The sequence below is a fragment of the Bos taurus genome, chromosome 9 (genome assembly GCF_002263795.3).
Source record: "Bos taurus isolate L1 Dominette 01449 registration number 42190680 breed Hereford chromosome 9, ARS-UCD2.0, whole genome shotgun sequence".
Taxonomy (NCBI): Eukaryota; Metazoa; Chordata; class Mammalia; order Artiodactyla; family Bovidae; genus Bos; species Bos taurus.
In genome coordinates, this window is record NC_037336.1 from 66,025,489 (window position 1) to 66,046,312 (window position 20,824).

General features: G+C 34.3%; 1 protein-coding gene across 7 annotated transcripts in view; it reads right to left on the bottom strand.

Annotated features, from left to right (window-relative positions):
- PTPRK (protein tyrosine phosphatase receptor type K) overlaps positions 1-20,824 on the bottom strand; it is a 612,930-nt gene that overhangs the window by 18,750 nt on the left and 573,356 nt on the right. For 2 of the 7 annotated variants that reach the window (XM_059889627.1, XM_024996495.2), the window contains exons 15-23: positions 18,315-18,475; positions 16,539-16,574; positions 11,946-12,130; positions 10,162-10,249; positions 8,972-9,048; positions 8,748-8,765; positions 6,231-6,267; positions 4,133-4,230; positions 3,584-3,700 (exon numbers count right to left, since the gene is read on the bottom strand). In XM_059889627.1, the coding sequence (XP_059745610.1) occupies positions 3,584-3,700; positions 4,133-4,230; positions 6,231-6,267; positions 8,748-8,765; positions 8,972-9,048; positions 10,162-10,249; positions 11,946-12,130; positions 16,539-16,574; positions 18,315-18,475 (817 nt within the window). Of the gene's footprint in view, positions 1-3,583; positions 3,701-4,132; positions 4,231-6,230; positions 6,268-8,747; positions 8,766-8,971; positions 9,049-10,161; positions 10,250-11,945; positions 12,131-13,220; positions 13,562-14,442; positions 14,455-16,538; positions 16,575-18,314; positions 18,476-20,824 lie in introns of those variants that run through there. The other 5 variants (XM_024996500.2, XM_024996499.2, NM_001191537.1 and 2 more) reach the window with 4 other exon arrangements.

Below are 20,824 nucleotides of genomic sequence, written 5' to 3' on the forward strand. Positions count from 1 at the left end.
CTGTCCCTTTTGTCACATATTTTGTTTTGATTGCTCTTCATTTGGAATTGACAAGTAGTTTAGTTACTTTATCGATCTTTTCAAGGAAATAGATTTTTGATTAAATTTATTTTTTTTTGTCAGTGTCTCATTTTTATATTGGAGAAGGCAATGGCACCCCACTCCAGTATCCTTGCCTGGAAAATCCCATGGATGGAGGAACCTGGTAGGCTGCAGTCCGTGGGGTCACTACAAGTGGGACACAACTGAGAGACTTCACTTTCACTTTTCACTTTCATGCATTGGAGAAGGAAATGGCAACCCACTCCAGTGTTCTTGCCTGGAGAATCCCAGGGACAGGGGAGCCTGGTGGGCTGCCGTCTATGGGGTCACACAGAGTCGGACACGACTGAAGCGACTTAGCAGCAGCAGCAGCATTTTTATATTTATTTTTCCCTTTGTTTTATTGACTTTTTTCCTGATATTCTAGTTTAACTGTTTTTTTTTTTAAAGATTTAGACTATCTTTCAAAATAGAAATCACTTTTGATTATATATTTTTCTCCTAACTTGTAGAATATTTTGATATAAAATTATTTATCTTCATAATATAATTTTAGTTCTGAGGCAATTGTTGTTCAGTCACTCAGTCGTGTCTGACTCTTTGCGACCCCATGGACTGAAGCATGCCAGGCTTCCCTGTCCTTCACCATCTCCCGGAGCCTGCTCAAACTCATGTCCATTGAGTCAGTGATGCTATCCAACCATCTCATCCTCTGTCATCACCTTCTCCTCCTGCCTTCAATCTTTCCCAGCATCAGGGTCTTTTCTAATGAGTCGGCTCTTTGCATCAGAAGGCAATAGTTCATTCAAAGATTATTCACAAGAGGACTTTGGTGATTTCTGAGTCTAATTTAGGGAGCTGCTGGTCAGTGATTTGTTGTTATTTTCCACTGGATTTTGGAAACATTTTGAATTTTTATTATGTATTTAAGTTTCCTTTATAACTAAGTTTGTGATTGATTTCTTTTTAACTCTTTATTTTATATTGGAGTATAGCCAATGAGGGGCTTCCCAGGTAGCGCTAGTGGTAAAGAACCTGTCTGCCAATGCAGGAGACATAAGAGAGGTGGGATCAATCCCTGGGTGGGGAGGACCTCCTGGAGGAGGGCATGGCAACCCACTTCATTTTGTTGCCTGCAGAATCCCATGAACAGAAGAGACTGGCAGGCTACAGCCCATATGGCCACAGAGACTCGGACACCACTGATTTGACTTAGCATGCACGCAGAGCCGATGAACCCTGTTATGATAGTTCCAGGTGGACAGCAAAGGCATGATTGACTTTTCATAAGCTTAAATGAAGTTATAAGAAGAATATATATTCCACATTCTTTTGATGATAATGGAATCTAGCTATTCATTAAATCATGTTTGATGGTTCTTTTCTTGAAATCTCCTACATCTTTGCTTATTTTGCTTGATTTGTCTAAGAAATTCTCATACATACTTTATAAATGTGATAATCATAATTATATTGCTCTGTATACTGGTAATTTTCCACTTAATATTTCCCCTAATTATTTTTTATGTTTGTAAAATTACTTTTAAATATCATTTATAAAGAGTGGTATTTCTAGATCATGGATGTATAACTTTATTGTGGACATTTACGGCTATGTAAAATATCTACGACTATATATGAAGTCATTGTGAACTGAAAGTCAAAGTCGCTCATCCGTGTCTGACTTTTGCGACCCCGTGGGCTATACAGTCCATGGAATTCTCCAGGCCAGAATACTGGAGTGGGTAGCCTTTCCCTTCTCCAGGAGATCTTCCCAACCCAGGAATGGAACCCGGATCTCCCTCATTGCAGATGGGTTCTTTACCAACCGAACAATTAGGGAAGCCCATGAAGTCAATTGTAGTTTAAATAAATTTCTTAGGATAGGTGCATGGAAGGTAAAATTAGTGGTCAAATGATATCAATATTTTAAAATTCTGTAGATAAATTGCTTTACTGATTTACAGAGAGCTTGTGTGCATGTGTGCTAAGTTGCTTCAGTTGTGTCCAACTCTGTGCGACCCTATGGACTACAGCCTGCCAGGCTCCTCTGTCCATGGGATTTTCCAGGAAGGAATACTGGAGTGGGTTGCCATGCCCTTCTCTAGGGGATCTTCCCGACCCAGGGATTGAACCCATGTCCCTTATGTCTCCTGTATTGGCAGGCATGTTCTTTCCCACTAGTGTCACCTGGAAAGCCACAGGGTTTATGGCAATTTAAATATGATCAGCAACACATGAAAATATGTCTCATCATACTCTTAAAATCAATCCGAATTATTATTATTTTTCTAAAAGTGCTTGCTGTTCGGGATGGGGAACACGTGTATACCTGTGGTGGATTCATGTTGATGTATGGCAAAACCAATACAATATTGTAAAATAATTAACCTCCAATTAAAATAAATAAATTTTTATTAAAAAAAAAGGAAAAAAAATGGTATATCAGCACATGAGGTTAAACATTTTCAATAGGCATGTTAGCAGTTGCTTTTTTGTGGGGCAGAGATTCTAGTATTTCCTTTATATTTATATTAAAGCTATGAGTTAAGAATAGTAAATAATCACAATTTCTTTGTTGTGTGTGCATCTTTTAATTAATTATTTTGATACAGATAATTTTATACTTTTGTGTGGTCAAATTTATTAAACTTTTCTGTAACAATGTATGTTATTGCTTTTATGTCTTACTTTAGTCCTCTCACACTGCCCACTAGCTTTAGTCTTTCTGAACCTATTTAAAAAAAAAAGTCAGATTATATTACTCCTGGGCTCAAACCCTCCAATGGCCGGCTACTTTTACCTTTCATACAAACTAAAATCATCATAGTGGCTCACAAGACCTCACTTATCTGGCTCTGTAATTTCCCTGACTTTAAATCACATTTCTTTCCCTTTCATTTACCTATCTCTCAATACCCTAGACTCTAGTATATTTCTCACTGCGACAGGAATATCATGCCTCTAGGTCTATGAAATCACTGTTCCCTCCATCAGGAATATTCTGCCAGGGACACTCACCCTGGGATATAATCCTTCCATGGGACATATTACTCTTTCCCTCACTTCCTTCAAGCCTTTATCACATGTTACTTTTTCAACTACTCCTTTCCCGATCATTCTTTTAAAACTGTAAACTATTCCTTCCTCTACCTCAGCAATGTTCCCTGTTTCCATTCCCAACATTATTTTTATACATGGTACTTTTCAAACTGTATGATGTATTTATTTATTAACTTTTACTGCCTTTTTCCCCTCAACAGATTATAAGCTCCACAAAAGAAAGGGTTTAATGTGTCTTAAGGGTCAGAAACATGCCTGGTACGTGTTATGCTCTCAAATAAATACTTGTGAAATGAATAAATAAATAGATGGATTTTATAGCATCCTTAAAACAACTCTTGACAGGGATGTATGGCAAAACCAATACAATATTGTAAAGTAATTAACCTCCAATTAAAATAAATAAGTTTATATTTTAAAAGAAAAAAAAAGAAACAATTTCAATATACTTAATATTGTAGAACGTTAGGGTACTTACCCTTTCCAGGGTGAATGTCCTAACTACATATTCAGCCAGTGGTTCCATTTCTACACAAGTTACTTTGAAGTCACCATAAACTTCGGTATCATCAGGCCAATACTTATAGCATTTAACCTAAATGACAAAAAGTATATATAGGTCAACCTAAATATATAATACACATTAACCAAGATGATTTAATTTCAGTGGTAACTCTTCAGGTCATAGTTAAAAGACAGTTTAAAAATCCATAAATAATAAAAAAATACATACATAAAATAATCTGTAACACAACAGATAGAAAGATTTTGTGTAATCTCATAAAAACATACAAGCCTGACAATGCAACTAGATTCTAACATAAAATCAAAGTTTATTTACTTTAATAAATGAGAAATCAAATAATTTCTTAGCAATCAAAGACTCACTTAGGAGCACTCAGTTGAAATGCTATGCCTAAGAAAGTTTTTCAAACAATTGAATGGTATTCTATTCTAAGTGTGTTATGGATTGCTATTCAACTTATACTCATATTTTATAATACACAGGGTGTTTTTTGCCTCTTACCCGGCCAACTTCAACTAAATTTGTGACCATCACAATGCATGCAGACTGTTCTTGCCAGATCATTCTCCAGAAATCATACACTGTTTCATGAACTGGGCCTATAAAAAATGAATTTGAATAGTATGTTATCAGAGAAATTTTGTAGTTAAAAAGAAGTGTAGATAAGAAAAAGGACAATATAAACTAAATGAACCAAAGTAGAAAACATAAAGGCCTAGCACAAAATGTCATTAAAAGTATTTCAATTCAATTCATATCTAAATTCACACTAAAGGCAAAAAAATAGATATATACAAGTTTGTTTGCTTCAGTTTGCCTTCTGTGTTTTCAAATTCAGAAGACACCACTAATTTTTAGGGTACTTATATCTGTCTCTGTTGTTGTTGTATAGGCCACTCAGTCATGTCCAACTCTTTGCAACCCCATGGACAATAGCCCACTAGGCTCTTCTGATCATGGGATTTCCCAGGCAAGAATACTGAAGTGGGTTGCCATTTCTTCTCCAGGGGATCTTCCTGACCCCGTGATCAAACTTGTGTCTCTTGCATTAGCAGGCAGATTCTTTATTCACTGAGCCACCAGGGAAGCAGGGGCTATATCTGTCTCTGCTGCTGCTGCTGCTAAGTCGCTTCAGTCGTGTCCAACTCTGTGCGACCCCATAGATGGCAGCCCACCAGGCTCCCCTGTCCTTGGGATTCTCCAGGCAAGAACACTGGAGTGGGTTGCCATTTCCGTCTCCAATGCATGAAAGTGAAAAGTGAAAGTGAAGTCGCTCAGTCGTGTCAAACTCTAGCAACCCCATGGACTGCAGCCCACCAGACTCCTCTGTCCATGGGATTTTCCAGGCAAAAGTACTGGAGTGGGATGCCATTGCCTTCTCCATATCTCTCTCTAAGTTACTTTAATTCATCTTCATGTAAATGGGAAAATAGGAAGTCTTATGCCACCATCAACCAAACAGCACACATTACTAATTAAATATACACACATCATTTATAAACAGTGAAGTTTAGGGGTTAATGAAGAACTATCAGATATATAAAGTAAAGTCGCGCAGTCGTGTCCGACTCTTCGAGACCCCATGGATTGCAGCCTACCAGGCTCCTACGTCCATGGGATTTTCCAGGCAAGAGTACTGGAGTGGGGTGCCATCACCTTCTCTGATCAGATACATAAGGACATGTTCTAATTTATGGTATCATCTCTGAGCTGCAAAAGCATCTACTGGGCTAAACTTTACCCTATAGCATGAAACAAGAATATCATTCACCATGGATGATCTTTCTAACTTTAAAGAGTTTATAATTAATTAAACTCAGTAACTCCAAAGATATGTAAAAAACACTTAGGAAATAACCTCTGTAAAAACAGCAAATTAACTTTTGTTTTACTTTCCTTTTTTATAAAAGAAGATGTGCAGTTTTCTTATCTGATGGTCAGTGGTTAGTTTGGGGAGATAACTAGAGGTGGTCTTGGTATGGTCGTTAGGATACTTTTATTCTCCAGTGTGCCATTCTAACAAGATTTCTTCACTTTCTTCTACTTTTCCACGAAGAATGAACTCAAATAAGTTCCCTTCAGCCCTTTTCTATGTCTTAGTCTTGACTTGAAAAAAAAAAAAATTGTTGCAAGACAGTCCAACATCTCATTATAGCAATGTTGGCCTTGGGTACTATTACATGCCAGGCCAACAAACTCTGTTGCAAGGAAACAGGCACCTTATATAAGATGAGATCTCAGTTGCTTTCATCAAAAATAAGTAATTTCTCTGCCCAGCACTGTTTACTAGTGCTCTGGGACATCCAGATACCAAGAACCAAATCAAAGACTACCAGCAGGTTCTATTTTACTTTTAATTAAAAAAGTAAACCAAGGTTTAATTTATATACATGTTAAAGAGATAAAACAATCTGTATTATACAGATGAATAAAGAACAGTGTTAACTGGAAGAGCTGATTTTTTTTTTTAACTCAGATCAAATTTCAAGAAAACATCATATAGATGAATTAAGCAAGTTTGATTACTCTGTTATCATTTGATTATTCTACTCTATTATCATTTGGTTATTCTACTCTATTTAAAAAGGCAAAGTTTTACCTTGAGTTGCAATGTAGTGGCTTGGTCTCTGGTAGCCCTAAAATAGGAGAACAAAGTGGTCATCATTTTATATCAGTGTCAGAAATAAATGAATGAAGGCATAAAAAGATGAAGACAACCACCTGTTAAGATTAAGTTATAGTAAAAAGTCCAGAAATGAGTAGTGAACTCATAGTTCACTTCTCAAACCTAGGTTATCTGAAAGGTAAAAATAAAACAAAAATTAAATATTTTAAGGGGTCTGATTAGAATAAATATTGCACAATTGAGTTTTGCTTGCTGGAAAATAACTTTATAGATTTTGTTTGGTTTCACTACAATGTTTATGCCTTCATGTTAATCTTTAGTTTCATTCCTGGCAAAACTGTGTCCAAAAATATTAATTCTTATTTTATCATCCAAAAGTACAACACACTGCATTACAGATGGACAACGACATATTAGAACCATAAAAAAATAACAGAACATTCCAATGTTAGAGCTGGACAATGCATGTGTGCATCAAGTCAAAGTCCTGCTGAGATTTTTTTTAGAGAATACTTCTATTTGATAATATGTTCAGGAATCTGCCAAAACTATTTTGTATGTGCTGATAATATTAATTTACACACACATAATTATAGATACACACATATATAGGGAAAAAATCTTTTAAAAAATGCATCTTATCCTGAACAAAACGTTTAGTACTTTTTTCTTTCTTTTTATAGTGTGCCTAGAGTTTTATATAGTTAAGCACTTGATATTGTTCCATAAAGAAATTACTCCAAATAAAAGATAAGTTGTCAGTTGCTTTCAATTGATTTAAATTTCAATAGATCATTAGTAGCAAAAATGTTAATAGGGTTAAGCTTTGTCTTTGTTGTGTCTTCAGCAAAGGGCTTTAGTAAAAGCCTGAGTTAGCAGACCATCTGGTCCTATCCAAAACATCTGTAAGACATTTGGTGCATACCAAAAATTGTTGATATTTATAGGACCCTCGGTTGTGCCCAAAATGTCCATAAGACATTTGGTCCATGCCAAAAGGTCCTTAAAAATTGTTCCTATCCAAAATGTCCATAAGCATACTTGGTCCATGCCAGATAGTATTGGATGGCACCAAATATCAAGGACTTGTGGCATAGACCAAATGTCTCCATGGACATTTTGGAAAGGAGCAAAAATCAAGGATGTTTTGGTATGGACCAAATGTCTTTAACGGATGTTTTGGATAGGACCAAATGTCCTGCCAGGGTCTTGGCAGAAAACCAAGGTTAAACTAAACAGGTAAGAACAAGTACGAATTTGTCAGAGAACTGTTGATATTTTTATTCTAGAGAGTAGACTGTTTAGTTTTCCATATTGAATGAGAGTAAAATAATGATCAAAAATTTAACCAATATACTCAAAGACTATAGTTAATAAAATTCATTAATTCAAATATATAAATAATGACAAGTCACAAAATAACTATAAAACATGAACTTAATAAATGTGATAAAATTATTTCTTATTTATAGAAATTATAAAAAGTTAGATCCTAATCATACATATATTTTGCATATCTATAAATGTATCATATATGCTGCAATTGTTGATATTTCTATCTTTTGCCTTACAAGTAATACAAATTTAGAATTAATTCATTTCAGTATGCCTGAACTATTTTTTTAAATAGTGAAGTTTAATGAGTGCTTAATATGTGCTAGGCATTGTGCTAAATGATCAACATGAATTACTTCATTTAATTCTCACAATAAAATGATGAGGTTAGTGGTATTGTTATTATCCCCATTGTAAAGATGAGGAAAGTGAGGGACAGAGGGATGAATTAATTCTTGCAATTTCCAGTGTGATTTTGAACCAAGAAATATGAACAGAACCTGTCCTTCTTGGATGTAATATACTGCATCCTTAATATTTTATTTTATTTGATAATTACTTGCATTAAACAAAGGATTTGCATGTACATATGTCTTAACCAACACTGAACAGTGGAATGTATATTAAAACAAACTTTCATTTTTATGATTCAATATATATGTGTGATATGTGTATTTTATAAATGCAATTTTATAATTATTTTGCCTGGGTAATTTTAATACTTTACAAACCAATACCACACACCACAAAATAGTCTCCCTACCCATTTTTAACATCAGAAGTCAAATGTAAAAAGGTAAAATTTCAGAAACACTAATACACATCATACTATCCAGCTTCTCACATATGTTTAGGGAAGGGTAGGATAAAAGCCAGAAACAGAAACCATCAACAAATAAAACTCGAGTACATAATAAATTGTCAAAAGCTAAAAATGATCCTGCTTTTCTAAACATAGAAAAGGGAGGGAGGTAAAATAGATCTTTACACATGTAAAGGAGTTACAGAAAAATGAACATAGATATACTGTATGAGGCTAGTTAGGTGAAGCATGCAGAGAGAACTAGTAGTAAGCATTAGGAAAAACTGTAGTTAAGAGTAGTTACATTAAGTATTTATAATAGGGTGCTGTTATTTACATATAGTGGTACTTACATCCCTGTACAGCCAAATCTACAGCCCAAACCAAAGTCAGGTGTGAAAGAAAGCACAACAACGTCAGTAAGTACTAGGACGCAGAACAAAGAAAAGTGTACAGTTTGTTCTTTATTTTAAAAAGCTAGCAATCACTTTATAGGTAATAACAAGGAAAAGATTTATATATATACATATATATATAAGCCAATAAATTGGGCATACTGCAGGATAAAAATACTTACATCTATATAGTTGGCATTAATGTAATCTGAAGAAGGATCGTCCTCAACAGGTTGCAAAATTACTCTGGAGTGATCATCTGAGATTTTTAAAGGATAAAATAAAAGCTATTAAAATTCCCCCCTGTTTTGAGACAATGAGCCTAGTAGAAATTAACATAATTCAGTGGTTAACAACAGATTATCCATAATATACTTTCAAAATTTCATTGGATACCAGTCATTTGAAAAAATGTAAGAACTTTAATGAACTCATTACTTATTTTGATGATAATATTTTGTTAAGAAAGCTTCAATGACTAGCATCTTCATAGTTAGGAAATTTTTAGTAGACATGATAGTAATGTCTGATAAATCATCATTTCAGTCATAAATTTTTCTGAATTACTAAACTTGCCTTAACTCCTAATTTTGCTTGTTAGGCATGATTTTAAATGGGTGGGATCTTTTCTCCCTGTACTTTACAGCAAATGGGCCACAGAATTAGGGAGTGAATTTCGAAACCCTACTCTCAACTTCTTATTTTGTGAGAGTTATGGTTACTCTCACAAAGGTTAAACTCTGATGTATTCAAAAGAGAGTGTAAAATAATTTAAATTGAGAATAAAGTAGTCTAAGTAAAATCAGCAGCTAGTTACAAGCTAAACTATCTGTCACTTTTCTTACTGCTCCTACGGTTTCATATGAATAAAATCAATTTATTTATCTCATGAATACACCTTGAAGACTTAATCAGGAGGAAGTCCCTAATGATAAATAACTTGGAGCAAATGGGATTCAGGCACTGGCTCCAAGAAAGGAAACAAGGTATATGGAAGGAATAACACTCCCACCTTGAATGTGTTTGGTGGAAGAGTTATAGTAATTTAGCATGAAAAAAATCCTTCATATTCATTATCCTAATATTTTCAGTTGTTAATGACACCTCCAGGCATTTATGTGCAAACATAAAATCCAGCAGCACATTATCACCACAAGATGAAGAATCTGAGTCAATTAATGAGAATGATGACAATTTCAGAATTGCTGCCAATATCCAATGCTGTTATAATATTAAAAAGGTTACTTCATACAGATCGCCATCCTCTGGGATTGTTTTTAAAGTTTAAAACCATAGAAGGAGTAACTGAAAATTTACCCTTTATCTTCTACACCTGGTTTTTACATTTATCAAGACTCATAAGAGAACTTACATGCTATAATGTTTCCATATCTGTTTTTTGCTCTATTTTGATCTTTTTTAGCTACATCCCAAGATGCTGACTGTCCTTCAAAGAAGCTCTAGAAAAAAGCACAATTAACAAGCACACTGAATTTAATTCCTTTCCTTGAATCAAGTCTGTCTGTTTTAAAGACTAAAATAGTAAAAGCCACTTTCTCAGGGAGGAAGGGAGTCCTACAGCAGTGAACAAGATCAATTTTCAGACCTCAAAGCTTGTTTGTTGGATTCATACTTGTTCATCTTGGATTGGACTGAGTTCAAATTGAGGACAAGAAACAACTTTAGGGGAAAAAAAGCAGGGGGGTGGGGAGCCTTGAAAGTATTTCAAATTTAACATCACTGCAGCTTTGTGAGACGAAGTAGAGAAAGCATCAGAGACTTCAAAACTACTTTTAATGAGCATCTTTCAAAAATATGCTTCCTTTAGCATTTCTAACAGGACAAAGAAAACCTGTTTTCTCCCATAATTATTCATTAAATCATGTGCAATACATCACATTTTAGTTTCTTTGAAGATCATGAAAAGGACTCAGTCTCCACAACAAGAGACCATATGAAAATTAAAGAGTCACCATCTCCAAGAATCTTGGAACAGATGAATTTGTTGATTGGTTTAATTACCATATGCAGCAATTTAAAATATGGGTATAGATATCTTTTTGCAGAAAAACTTAAAAACTTTGCTCAACACAAGAAAGGGGGTCTTCAAAGAGCCAATGATCTTTGAAGTGAGGTACACAGGAATACACATGCAATGAACAACAACAACAAATAGTTCTGACAGAATATTGTAATTCCTTGTGCTATTTTGTCACCACAGCATAGTGTTTCCAGCCTATATCTAAAACCGACATTCAAAATTCAAAAATAATTTCATTCACTCCCAAACTAAGGTATAACAAGTAATCTGTGAATAAAAGGCGATGTTTAGAAGATTCCTTATGAAGTTAAAGGTATTATATTTTAGGTGGTCTTTCAAAGTAAGATACCCCTTGGCTTCTTTCATTTTAACTGTGTGTGTTTGGTGGTGGAGGTACATCTACACCCCAGAGTGACATTTCTCATAAGTGAAAAGTAGCAAAAGAACTATTTTCTTTTTGCTATATTATGTACATTGGGATGTTTAGTTAAATAACTTCCTCTGTAGTATAATCTTGCTGTTTTACTTTGGGTAGGAAGGGGAAATAAGGATGAAAGAATTTCCCACACCCTTTTTTGGGCTGCTTTTTGTTGTCTGAATTTGCAGTACTCTGTTTTTCTTCCCAGCCACCCTCAACCTATAATCCTCAAAACAAAACTCAGAGTGACAAGTAACACATTTAACACCCATAGCTTGATCTTATTTTCAACAGAGGGTCAACACGCAAAGAGGCAGACAAGTATCCACTGCTTAGGTCATTCAAATGGCAGAAACTGCAAAGGTACACTAGGACTCAAGATATTCTGCTATGGATTTTTGAGTGGGGAAAACATAAGGTCTAACAAACTGGTCTCTAAGTAGCATAGTAAAATAAATTATGGAATCCAATATTTTTTATTAAAATGAATTTTGACCCAGCTATACCTCCAGGAAGTATCCTTTTTTCAGTCATCTACATCCTTCTCCTCAAATGCCCACTAGATTGTTCATAGACAAAGGATTAGAGGGTCTACAGAGTATTCCAGTGCTTGCTATGTAAATGGGAGGAAAAGCTGCTAAATTCTGCTGAGTATCATGGTTAGAAGTAAGATTCAACATAGTATTGAAACTTTCACCTCATATTCCTCTTTGAACCCATAGCTGTCTGATGTCTTCATGAGATTAATGTGCTGTAGTAAGTCGGCTACCCTGATGGCTGGGTGCAGCTGTCCCGTCTGGTAAGGGGATTCTGTCCCCTCACACAGGTAGCGAGGTACATCAAGAAGACGACTGGATTCTGCTGTAGCACTGTGGTTCTCATCTGCCATGTTTCAGATTCCAGAAGATTAAAAAAAAGACAAAGTTACCTTGTTTAATATATATCTATGCAAAGCAGATTTTAAGATCTTATGATCTTTCTGATAATAGGAGGAAGAAAGAAATATAGTACAGACCTCGGGCAGCATCCCTATAAAGACAAAGCCTTTTACTTCAGCTCCAGGTAGGAGGTCAGGGCATATTATTAATATGTGTATATAAGCAAGACAACAGATGCTGTGAGATGTAGAGAAACAGCTGATCCACTTTAAAGAAGTATAAGTGGGAGATTTTGCTGAGTTTTGACTTTTTTCTTGTATCTGCAGTCATAGTAGTATATTGTGAGATCAGAAGATCAAGTTGTCAATTGGACAGGTGTTTTCATTGTTGATTAAATTGAACAAATTCTTTCCCACCCATATCCCAACCTCCCTATATAGGCAACCCATCCCCACTGTGGTCCTACTATGCCCTTCCACCTGGGACTTTTTACCATGAAATACTCCAGACCCATAAACTTGAACATTTACAGAATCTGCCCACAGCCCACTATGTCTGCCAGCCAGGTTACATGTGCATTTGCACTTCATCTCTACTCCCTTGGTTTACTATTATTGCTGTTTTTTATTGCTGATACATTTTGACTCTTCTGGTTACTGTGTACAAGAAACCTTGGTTTGTCTCTGGGACAAAATATTTAGATACTTTTTTTGGAATTCCTCCATGGCCCATCTTGGCTGAGTTACACAGCGCCTGCTTTACATTCCCATGGCCTTCTGTTCTCCTACATTCATTTCACTTACAATATATTTTAATCATTTATTTCTTGATCTCTTTTTCTAACTAAACTCTAAATGCTTAGCATGTAGAGACAAGAGTCATATTTTTCTTTTTATTCTTAATGCCTGGTAAAAGCAGTCACTCAATAAATATTTCAATATTTCAATGAATCAATTAGTTACAAATCCATTAAATCCCTCACCACCCACATTTAAGTGCAGGCCCCATCCCAACTGTGTTGTTAGCTTAAAATGAAAAGAAACTCTTAAGTCTCTGTCATAAGAAGGAAGAAAAAAACAAGAACATTTTACCTCTGAAAAATAAATATTATTTTAATGACCATAGTGCTAATCATTACAACGAGAAGAAGCATGCTTATAATGATCACATTTAAACTTACCATCTTAAAAAAAAACAAATATTTTAAGGGGTGTTACTTTGGCAAACATTATACTGCCATACTCATTAACAGAAGAGAAAGTACACTCTTAGGGGAACTTTTGTTTTAATGATACTGCATACTGTAGAGAACGATATTTAGTTAACAGTTAAACATATTTCAAGTGCTGGTACATTTGCCTGTTCTATCACCAACTCTACAAATAGGATATGGCAAAAAATGAATTGTTGTCCCCATGATAAACATTTTTTCTTCCTGGAGAAGGAAAAAAAAAAAAAAAAGAAAAAGAACCCCACAATCAGATTTGTGTGCTTCTATAATTTAGCTTGATTGCATTTACTTTATTTTCTCTTACTAGACTGAACGTAGTTTTTTCTTTTGCATTTACTTCTAAAACTCCACATTGAATTAAAAAAAAAAAAATTCTGTTGGATTCTGTTGTGACCTAAAAATACCCAGAAGAATTGACACTTTTTACTCTGGTTTCCCACCCCTCTACACACAAACATTTGCTAGCAACCATGATTCATGAGCGTTTACTATTTTTTCTGAGATGACACTCAATTGGTCTACCTTTGCTAAAATACTGCAATCAATAGACTGACATAAAGAAATATACATCTCCCCTGTAAAATTAAATCCAGAAGCCACTGATTGGGGCACTATCACAGAACATACAGCTTAGGATAAGAAGTAAAGAGAACAGAATGTCAGGAAGGCAAAATGCAATCACCCAAGCTGGAATAAAGGTAGTCAGTGCTCTGTGAAGCAGACCTGAGCTCACATTGTACTTGCTGGAGCAGTGGAATATTTACATTTGTAAAAGGCTCAGTAAGAAACAGAGGATTCATCCGTATTCCAGATCTTACATGATTACGTCTCAAGATGAGGTAGACAGTGCCTTTTGCTTTGCATTAGGCTTTAATACAGTAGTACAATGAGCAGTATTTTTTTTAAATAATTACATATGAATTATTAATATCTATACATTTCTACCTCACCTCATTGAATTACCTAACAATGCGACTAGAAGCAAGAGTACATGTACTAATTATTATCCTTACTACACATTTAAGAATAACTTTAAATATTTCTTTGATGGAAAGGTCCTCTATAGTTCTTTGCAATACACTTACCAGTAATAGGGACTTTAACCCAATGCAGCAGTAAAACACAAGAAAACAAAAATATGAATCAATACAAAAGTTTCTGACTTCTTTTTAAATCAGTAAGCAGATATTAATATCAAGCAATATTTGAAGTGATTTCAAAAATTGCTTTATAAATACAAAATCAACTGATGTAAAACAACTATAAACACGGTGATTCCAAGAATGATGAAGAATGCAACAAATCATTTCTAAATTTGGTATGATTAACAAGCTATTTAGCTTTCAAAGAAGAAATATAAAAAATATCAACCAGCTTGACTTACAAAATGAAATAAAATGCACAATGATTTTTTAAATGAATAGATTTATAATTCTATTGTGTTAACTCTAGCCTTCCTTAAAAATAAATATCCTCTTTCATGGGAAAATTATTACAATAATATTTTAAACTTTATATATTATCTCATTTTCTCTTTACTAAGCTCTGTGGAGAAGGTATGGTAAGAATTATTATATCATTTTATTGAAGAGGAAGCAAAGACATTTTTCATGAATATTTTCGTGAGTTCATATTTGTGAGTTCACAGGCGGACTGAGACTTATTAGACCCAATTTTACATGTCTTTGAATATTACCATAATGAAATTTTAACAGGTAACTATCTTTTTCCTTGAATTTTTAATAACTTCATTGAATTTAACTTATGAGCTTGATGCTGACCTTATTCTACAGTGCTCAACAGAAGATGACATTTTCAGAGGAATTTGATGCCTCTCAAAGACCATAATTCCTGGCTCCTCCCTATATGATCAGGCCATCCTTTGGGGCAAATTCCCCAGCTCACTTCCCTGACCTTATTGGTGGGAATATCAAAGGGAGAGTGCAGTCAGAGACAGAAAACACTGACTTACAGATTCTTTTAGAATATACCCTTGTATTTTAAAATTTTAGCTTTTAATAACTATTTTAGTCAAAAAGGTATATTTTACTTAACTGAGTTAGTTGTATTGTCCTAACATATTTTGAAAATATAATTAAACATTAAATATGTTGATAATAAAAATATGTGTAAACTGATGTCTTATGTTCAAAGAAATTTAAATATAAAACATGAGAACTGGGAATTTTAAAGGTACATTTATCTGGCAATTTCTACATTTCTCTGATTAAATCTTAAATATTAGAAGCACGGGGGACAAACTGATAAGACGACTTGTGAACATACAAGCCAGCTGGTCATGAATCATTGCTGTGTAATTAGTCAAGGGATAGAGCACAAATCGAAATGAAACCCTTTGCATTCTTAAATATATTGTTAAAGATTTATTTAATTTTACAGCTGAAAAGGTCTTATTTATTACTAGCAATACTAGCTGTCTTAGATGTTATGCACTGGTAGTGTTAATTGCTCAGTCGTGGCCAACTCTTTGCGACTTCATGGACTGTAGGCCGCCAGGCTTCTCTGTTCATGAAATTCTCCAGCCAAGAATTCTGGAGTGGGCCATTTCCTTCTCCAATGTGGTGGTAAATCTTGGCTTAATGTAAATTTTTTGACAGATAACACTTATCATGTAAAGTGCATATAGAATGCAAAACTCCATTATTAATACTATGGCAATTTTACCTGCATTTATAAATTCTCAACTAAGACAAAACTAAAGCAAATGCACAAATGCCAAATGTTTACTTGGAAATGCATTCTTTAGTGGTTATAAAATTAGGAGGATTTAGAAAAATCCCTTTTAATCAGGTATATTTTATATATATACACTAGCGATTCTGGTAGCACTGGCCCCTGAAATGTGTACATTTGGATTCATTCTACTAACTTGCAAATATAAACATTAGTTATATATTTCATATTAAGGGTCCTTGTACTCACTCCAAATCTAACAGAACCAAGAATTAAAGGATAAGTTGTTTTTAAAAAGTATACCCAACTAATTTGAAATGTACTAGATCTAATTGGGTTGATCACAATTGCTCTCTTTGATAAAATCAGGACTACATTTTCAAAATCAAACTGCTTCTGCCCTGTAAATACTGTGTAGACAAAGCTGTAACCCATGCAAGGAGGTGTGATCCATGCAAAAAAAGATGACAAAGAATTAGGGCCTCACCTAACACAGCGGTCGGCACAAGTGGATCATTGGGCACTGCAGGAAAACAAAGCTCATGAAGGAATATATTGCCCTAAAGTTGTATTTCATAGTCTTTTTTCCTTTAAAATAGATTTATCATTTCTTAAGAAATATAAATATTAAACTTTCTTTATTACTATAACCTGCAAAGGGACCATTCTCTTTCTCAACTTGGGTTACCTCAAAATATCAGGAAAGGTACATCTATAATTATAGTTCAGTAGTCAGTCCAATTTTAAAAACCAAGAAGATTCAACTTCAATTTATAAAGATTATAAAATTGGGGGGAAAAATGCATTTAGATCTATCCAGTGAGAGGTACTTAGAGAGGTAATTATATTCATTCCACTTTAGCTAACTTTGGAAAATAGATTTAATCCTTTCTCCAAGTTCATAAGTGTATATTTATAGATATACTTCTAAATTCAAACTTCATAATAAGGTATACAGGCATTAGATAGAAAAGCTTTGGAAACAAAAATTCTTTCAAATCTTTAATTAATTTTAAATCAAGTGGTTAGAGAAATGATACATCTATACTTTTAGCAAAACTTTCAATAGCAACGTTTTATGTTTTTCTCTATTATTTATCTTACAGTGAAAAAAAAATAGAACAGATCAGAAAGTCCTTATCACTATGAAAACTAAATTCCAAAATGACTCATTATAATATCCTTAACTACTAATGTGATATAGGTACAAATCAGGGAAAATCATGGCCAATAATTTTTAAAAAGTTTGCACTAAGCTGAACATTTCAGAAAAAACATCCCCTTTTGAAAAGCCATAAATGCATAAACCTACAAATACTTTATTTTCTCAGTCTTACCACTACATATTTTTATAATCTGTATCAAAAATAACACTTCTATTGTTTACTTCTTTCCTTATACAGTTTTTCCCAAACTGGGATCTGTGGCAAATGCCTCTGTGAACACAAGGCCAAGGATAAACACAATTTGCTTTCCTCAAGTACCAATTTCACTTATTTATTTGAAGAGACAGTCAGGTAATTGAACTTAATTTTAAGTAACAAAATAAACACAGTGCTACGGAATGGGATAAACAAAATTCTAGAAAATTTGACGATAAACAGTAATACTGATCATGGGGCATTAAACAATACTTCAGAGGAACTGTTTTAAAAGATATGCCTCCACAGATAAACATTTGCAATTCTTAACATAGATGAGTGAATAGATGGATTTCACCATTCCCTGTCAATCCCTCAGTTCAAGTAAATTTTTGGACTTCACACCAGATACTTAACAGTATGTAGATTTCTTTTTTCTCTGGTTAACTTTTTATTACTGAAACTCTTGAGGCATCTATAGAATAATTAAATAGAATGACTTCCCATGCCAATAATTCCCAGAAAGAATTATGATATCTCATATCTCAAAGACTTACACTTACACAATGGAAGATTCAAATACAAAACAATTATAAATTCTGACATGAGCTAATTTTATGTAGGCAATCTATTTTAACTTAAAGCAATAAGATTTGGTCTGAGTGGTGTATGAATGTCTCTTATAGTAATAAAATTCATACAGTTTGAAGTTAAACTAAATCAAATATCAAGACTGAAGTCTTCTGATAAACTCGTTTATTCCATATCACTTTTTCTATTTCCAGTTTCTTCTTCCACTCTCTGTCTTATTTCCCCTCACTATTCAAAAGCTAATGTGTTGAATTCGAGAGAAATTAAATAGCTTTAAAAGTCATTGATCAAAATTTTGGTAAAGAACTTACATCTTGGACTAAAATTATGTTGGTCCATGAAGGTGATGGAAAGAGGGTCTTCTGCATGCAGAGTGCTTTGATCAGCATAGCTTCGATCCATAGCATTTACCATGTGTGTCATTTCCTGCCGGGTGTTCCCCATAGCATCTTTGCGTTTCTTAGCAAGCTTGCTGCCAAGACAAATACGAAAGGGAAACCTTAGTGTGAGGCTTGAAGGAGAACTGACACCAGCAGTAAGTAGTTCAGGAAAGCCCGAGGGTAAAGATATAGATTTGGTTTAGAAACTCTAAGAATATGTCATAATTTCAGGAATTAAGTTTGACATCCAAACAATATCTGTTGATTGCTATAAAACTGTTTTATTTGTCATATGGATATTTTAACATTCAAGCTGTCAACCCAAATATCTCATCACTTCTTGTATTTTATCATTACAATAAATTATCATAAAGCATAACTATACTTTATTAAAACAGTAAGTAAATGCTTCCTTAGTAGTGTTGTTCAAAGAAAAGTTAATGCTAAATTTTGGTTTTTCTTCTGGGTGATTAACACGCTTGATCAAAACTTCAGAAGATGTTCTGTGGAAATAACATGACTACTTTTTAAAGTTTATTTTATTACAGTCATCCAGTTAAAATAGACAAACTCTATTCTTCACTCTTTGTCTTTTTGTTCAGTAAAAGTGCAGTGTGTAGAATTAACACTTTTAAATATATTTATATAACATTAATCCAAACCTAATCAGGAAATTTGTAGAATCAACTGCAGCTTGATACAAGGCAAATACTCAGGAATATATGGGGAAATTATGTACTTTATAAGAAAAGTACTTTGAGAAGAGTTTGGAAAATGCTGTGTAGAGGTATTATGCAAATGATCATAATATTGAATAATAAACATGGTCAGATCCTAAAAATATGTTTCAGAACCCCATGGCAGAGTGCCAACTACAAATGGCCTCACAGATGCAGCTACATAAATGACACAGGAGATTTGGAAATGAGCAGAGTTAGACTTTTGAGCTCCTCAGACACTGACATCTTTATCTTACATACCAAGGATGTGAAATACAATCTGGTTCGTTGTGAATGTTACACATGAAACATGCAATTAAAAAACTAAGGTATATAAAATTCATCTCATATTAATAAAAAGAAAGGGACTCTCAATGCCTACAGTTTGCCAGATTATGTTCTAAGTTTATGGCAGCAGTTTAGAGGCCTTGGAAATATATTTTAGTTATTTTAAGAATACCATTTCTCAGCTGGATTATTAACTAGGGTAAATTTTTCTGATTCTCATTAGTATCTGTACTAGAATAAATATACTGATATACTACAAATATGTTAAAAAAGTTATTTATTTAGTAGTTGTGTTTATGTCCAAAAGCTTTTCCTTTAGAAAATTAATCTATTAATTTGATAGCTACTCATGTGTAGGACATTTTTCTCTGAGAATTATAGTCCTTAGCCTCAAGCATACATACCCAACAATATCCAATATATTGACATAGCATACATGACACCTAAGATAGTCATAAACTAAGCTTTAGAGATGGAAATGGCATACATTTTAGAAATAATAACAATGATAAGGATAGTATTATCAATAATAAAACAATGACAAAAGTATAACAAAAACTACCACCACCACTACCACGACCACTACGTCGTCACAACCACGTCACCACCACCATTATTTAGCAGCAATATTTGCTCTATTCATTGAAAGATCTCTTACCTCTTTTTTCTAGGCTAGTGGGCAAAAGCTCCGTAAAACTCCTAACAGGTTTTAGACAGGGAATATAAAAGTGTTGCTTTCCATAGTGAGACAGCACAAAGAAGGGTGGGGATTGTGGGGAATTGGAGAGTAATTTAGGGGGCAAATTACCTAAGTGAACATTGGCACTTGATCCCAGAATAGTTTCTAATTTTAAAATTATTTTTAAAGAGAAGTCACGAATCTAAATATGTATATTTTCTTATTCTTTCAAGTGGTCCTATTTTTTGGAAGAGTGTATGTGAAATTAAAAGACGCTTACTCCTTAGAAGGAAAGTTATGACCAACCTAGATAGCATATTCAAAAGCAGAGACATTAGTTTGCCAACAAAGGTCCGTCTAGTCAAGGCTATGGTTTTTCCTGTGGTCATGTATGGATGTGAGAGTTGGACTGTGAGGAAGGCTGAGTGCCAAAGAATTGATGCTTTTCAACTGTGGTGTTGGAGAAGACTCTTGAGAGTCCCTTGGACTGCAAGGAGATCCAACCAGTCCGTTCTAAAGGAGATCAGCCCTGGGATTTCTTTGGAAGGAATGATGCTAAAGCTGAAACTCCAGTACTTTCGCCACCTCATGAGAAGAGTTGACTCATTGGAAAAGACTCTGATGCTGGGAGGGATTGGGGGCAGGACGAGAAGGGGACGACAGAGGATGAGTTGGCTGGATGGCATCACTGACTCGATGGACGTGAGTCTGAGTGAACTCCGGGAGTTTGTGATGGACAGGGAGGCCTAGCGTGC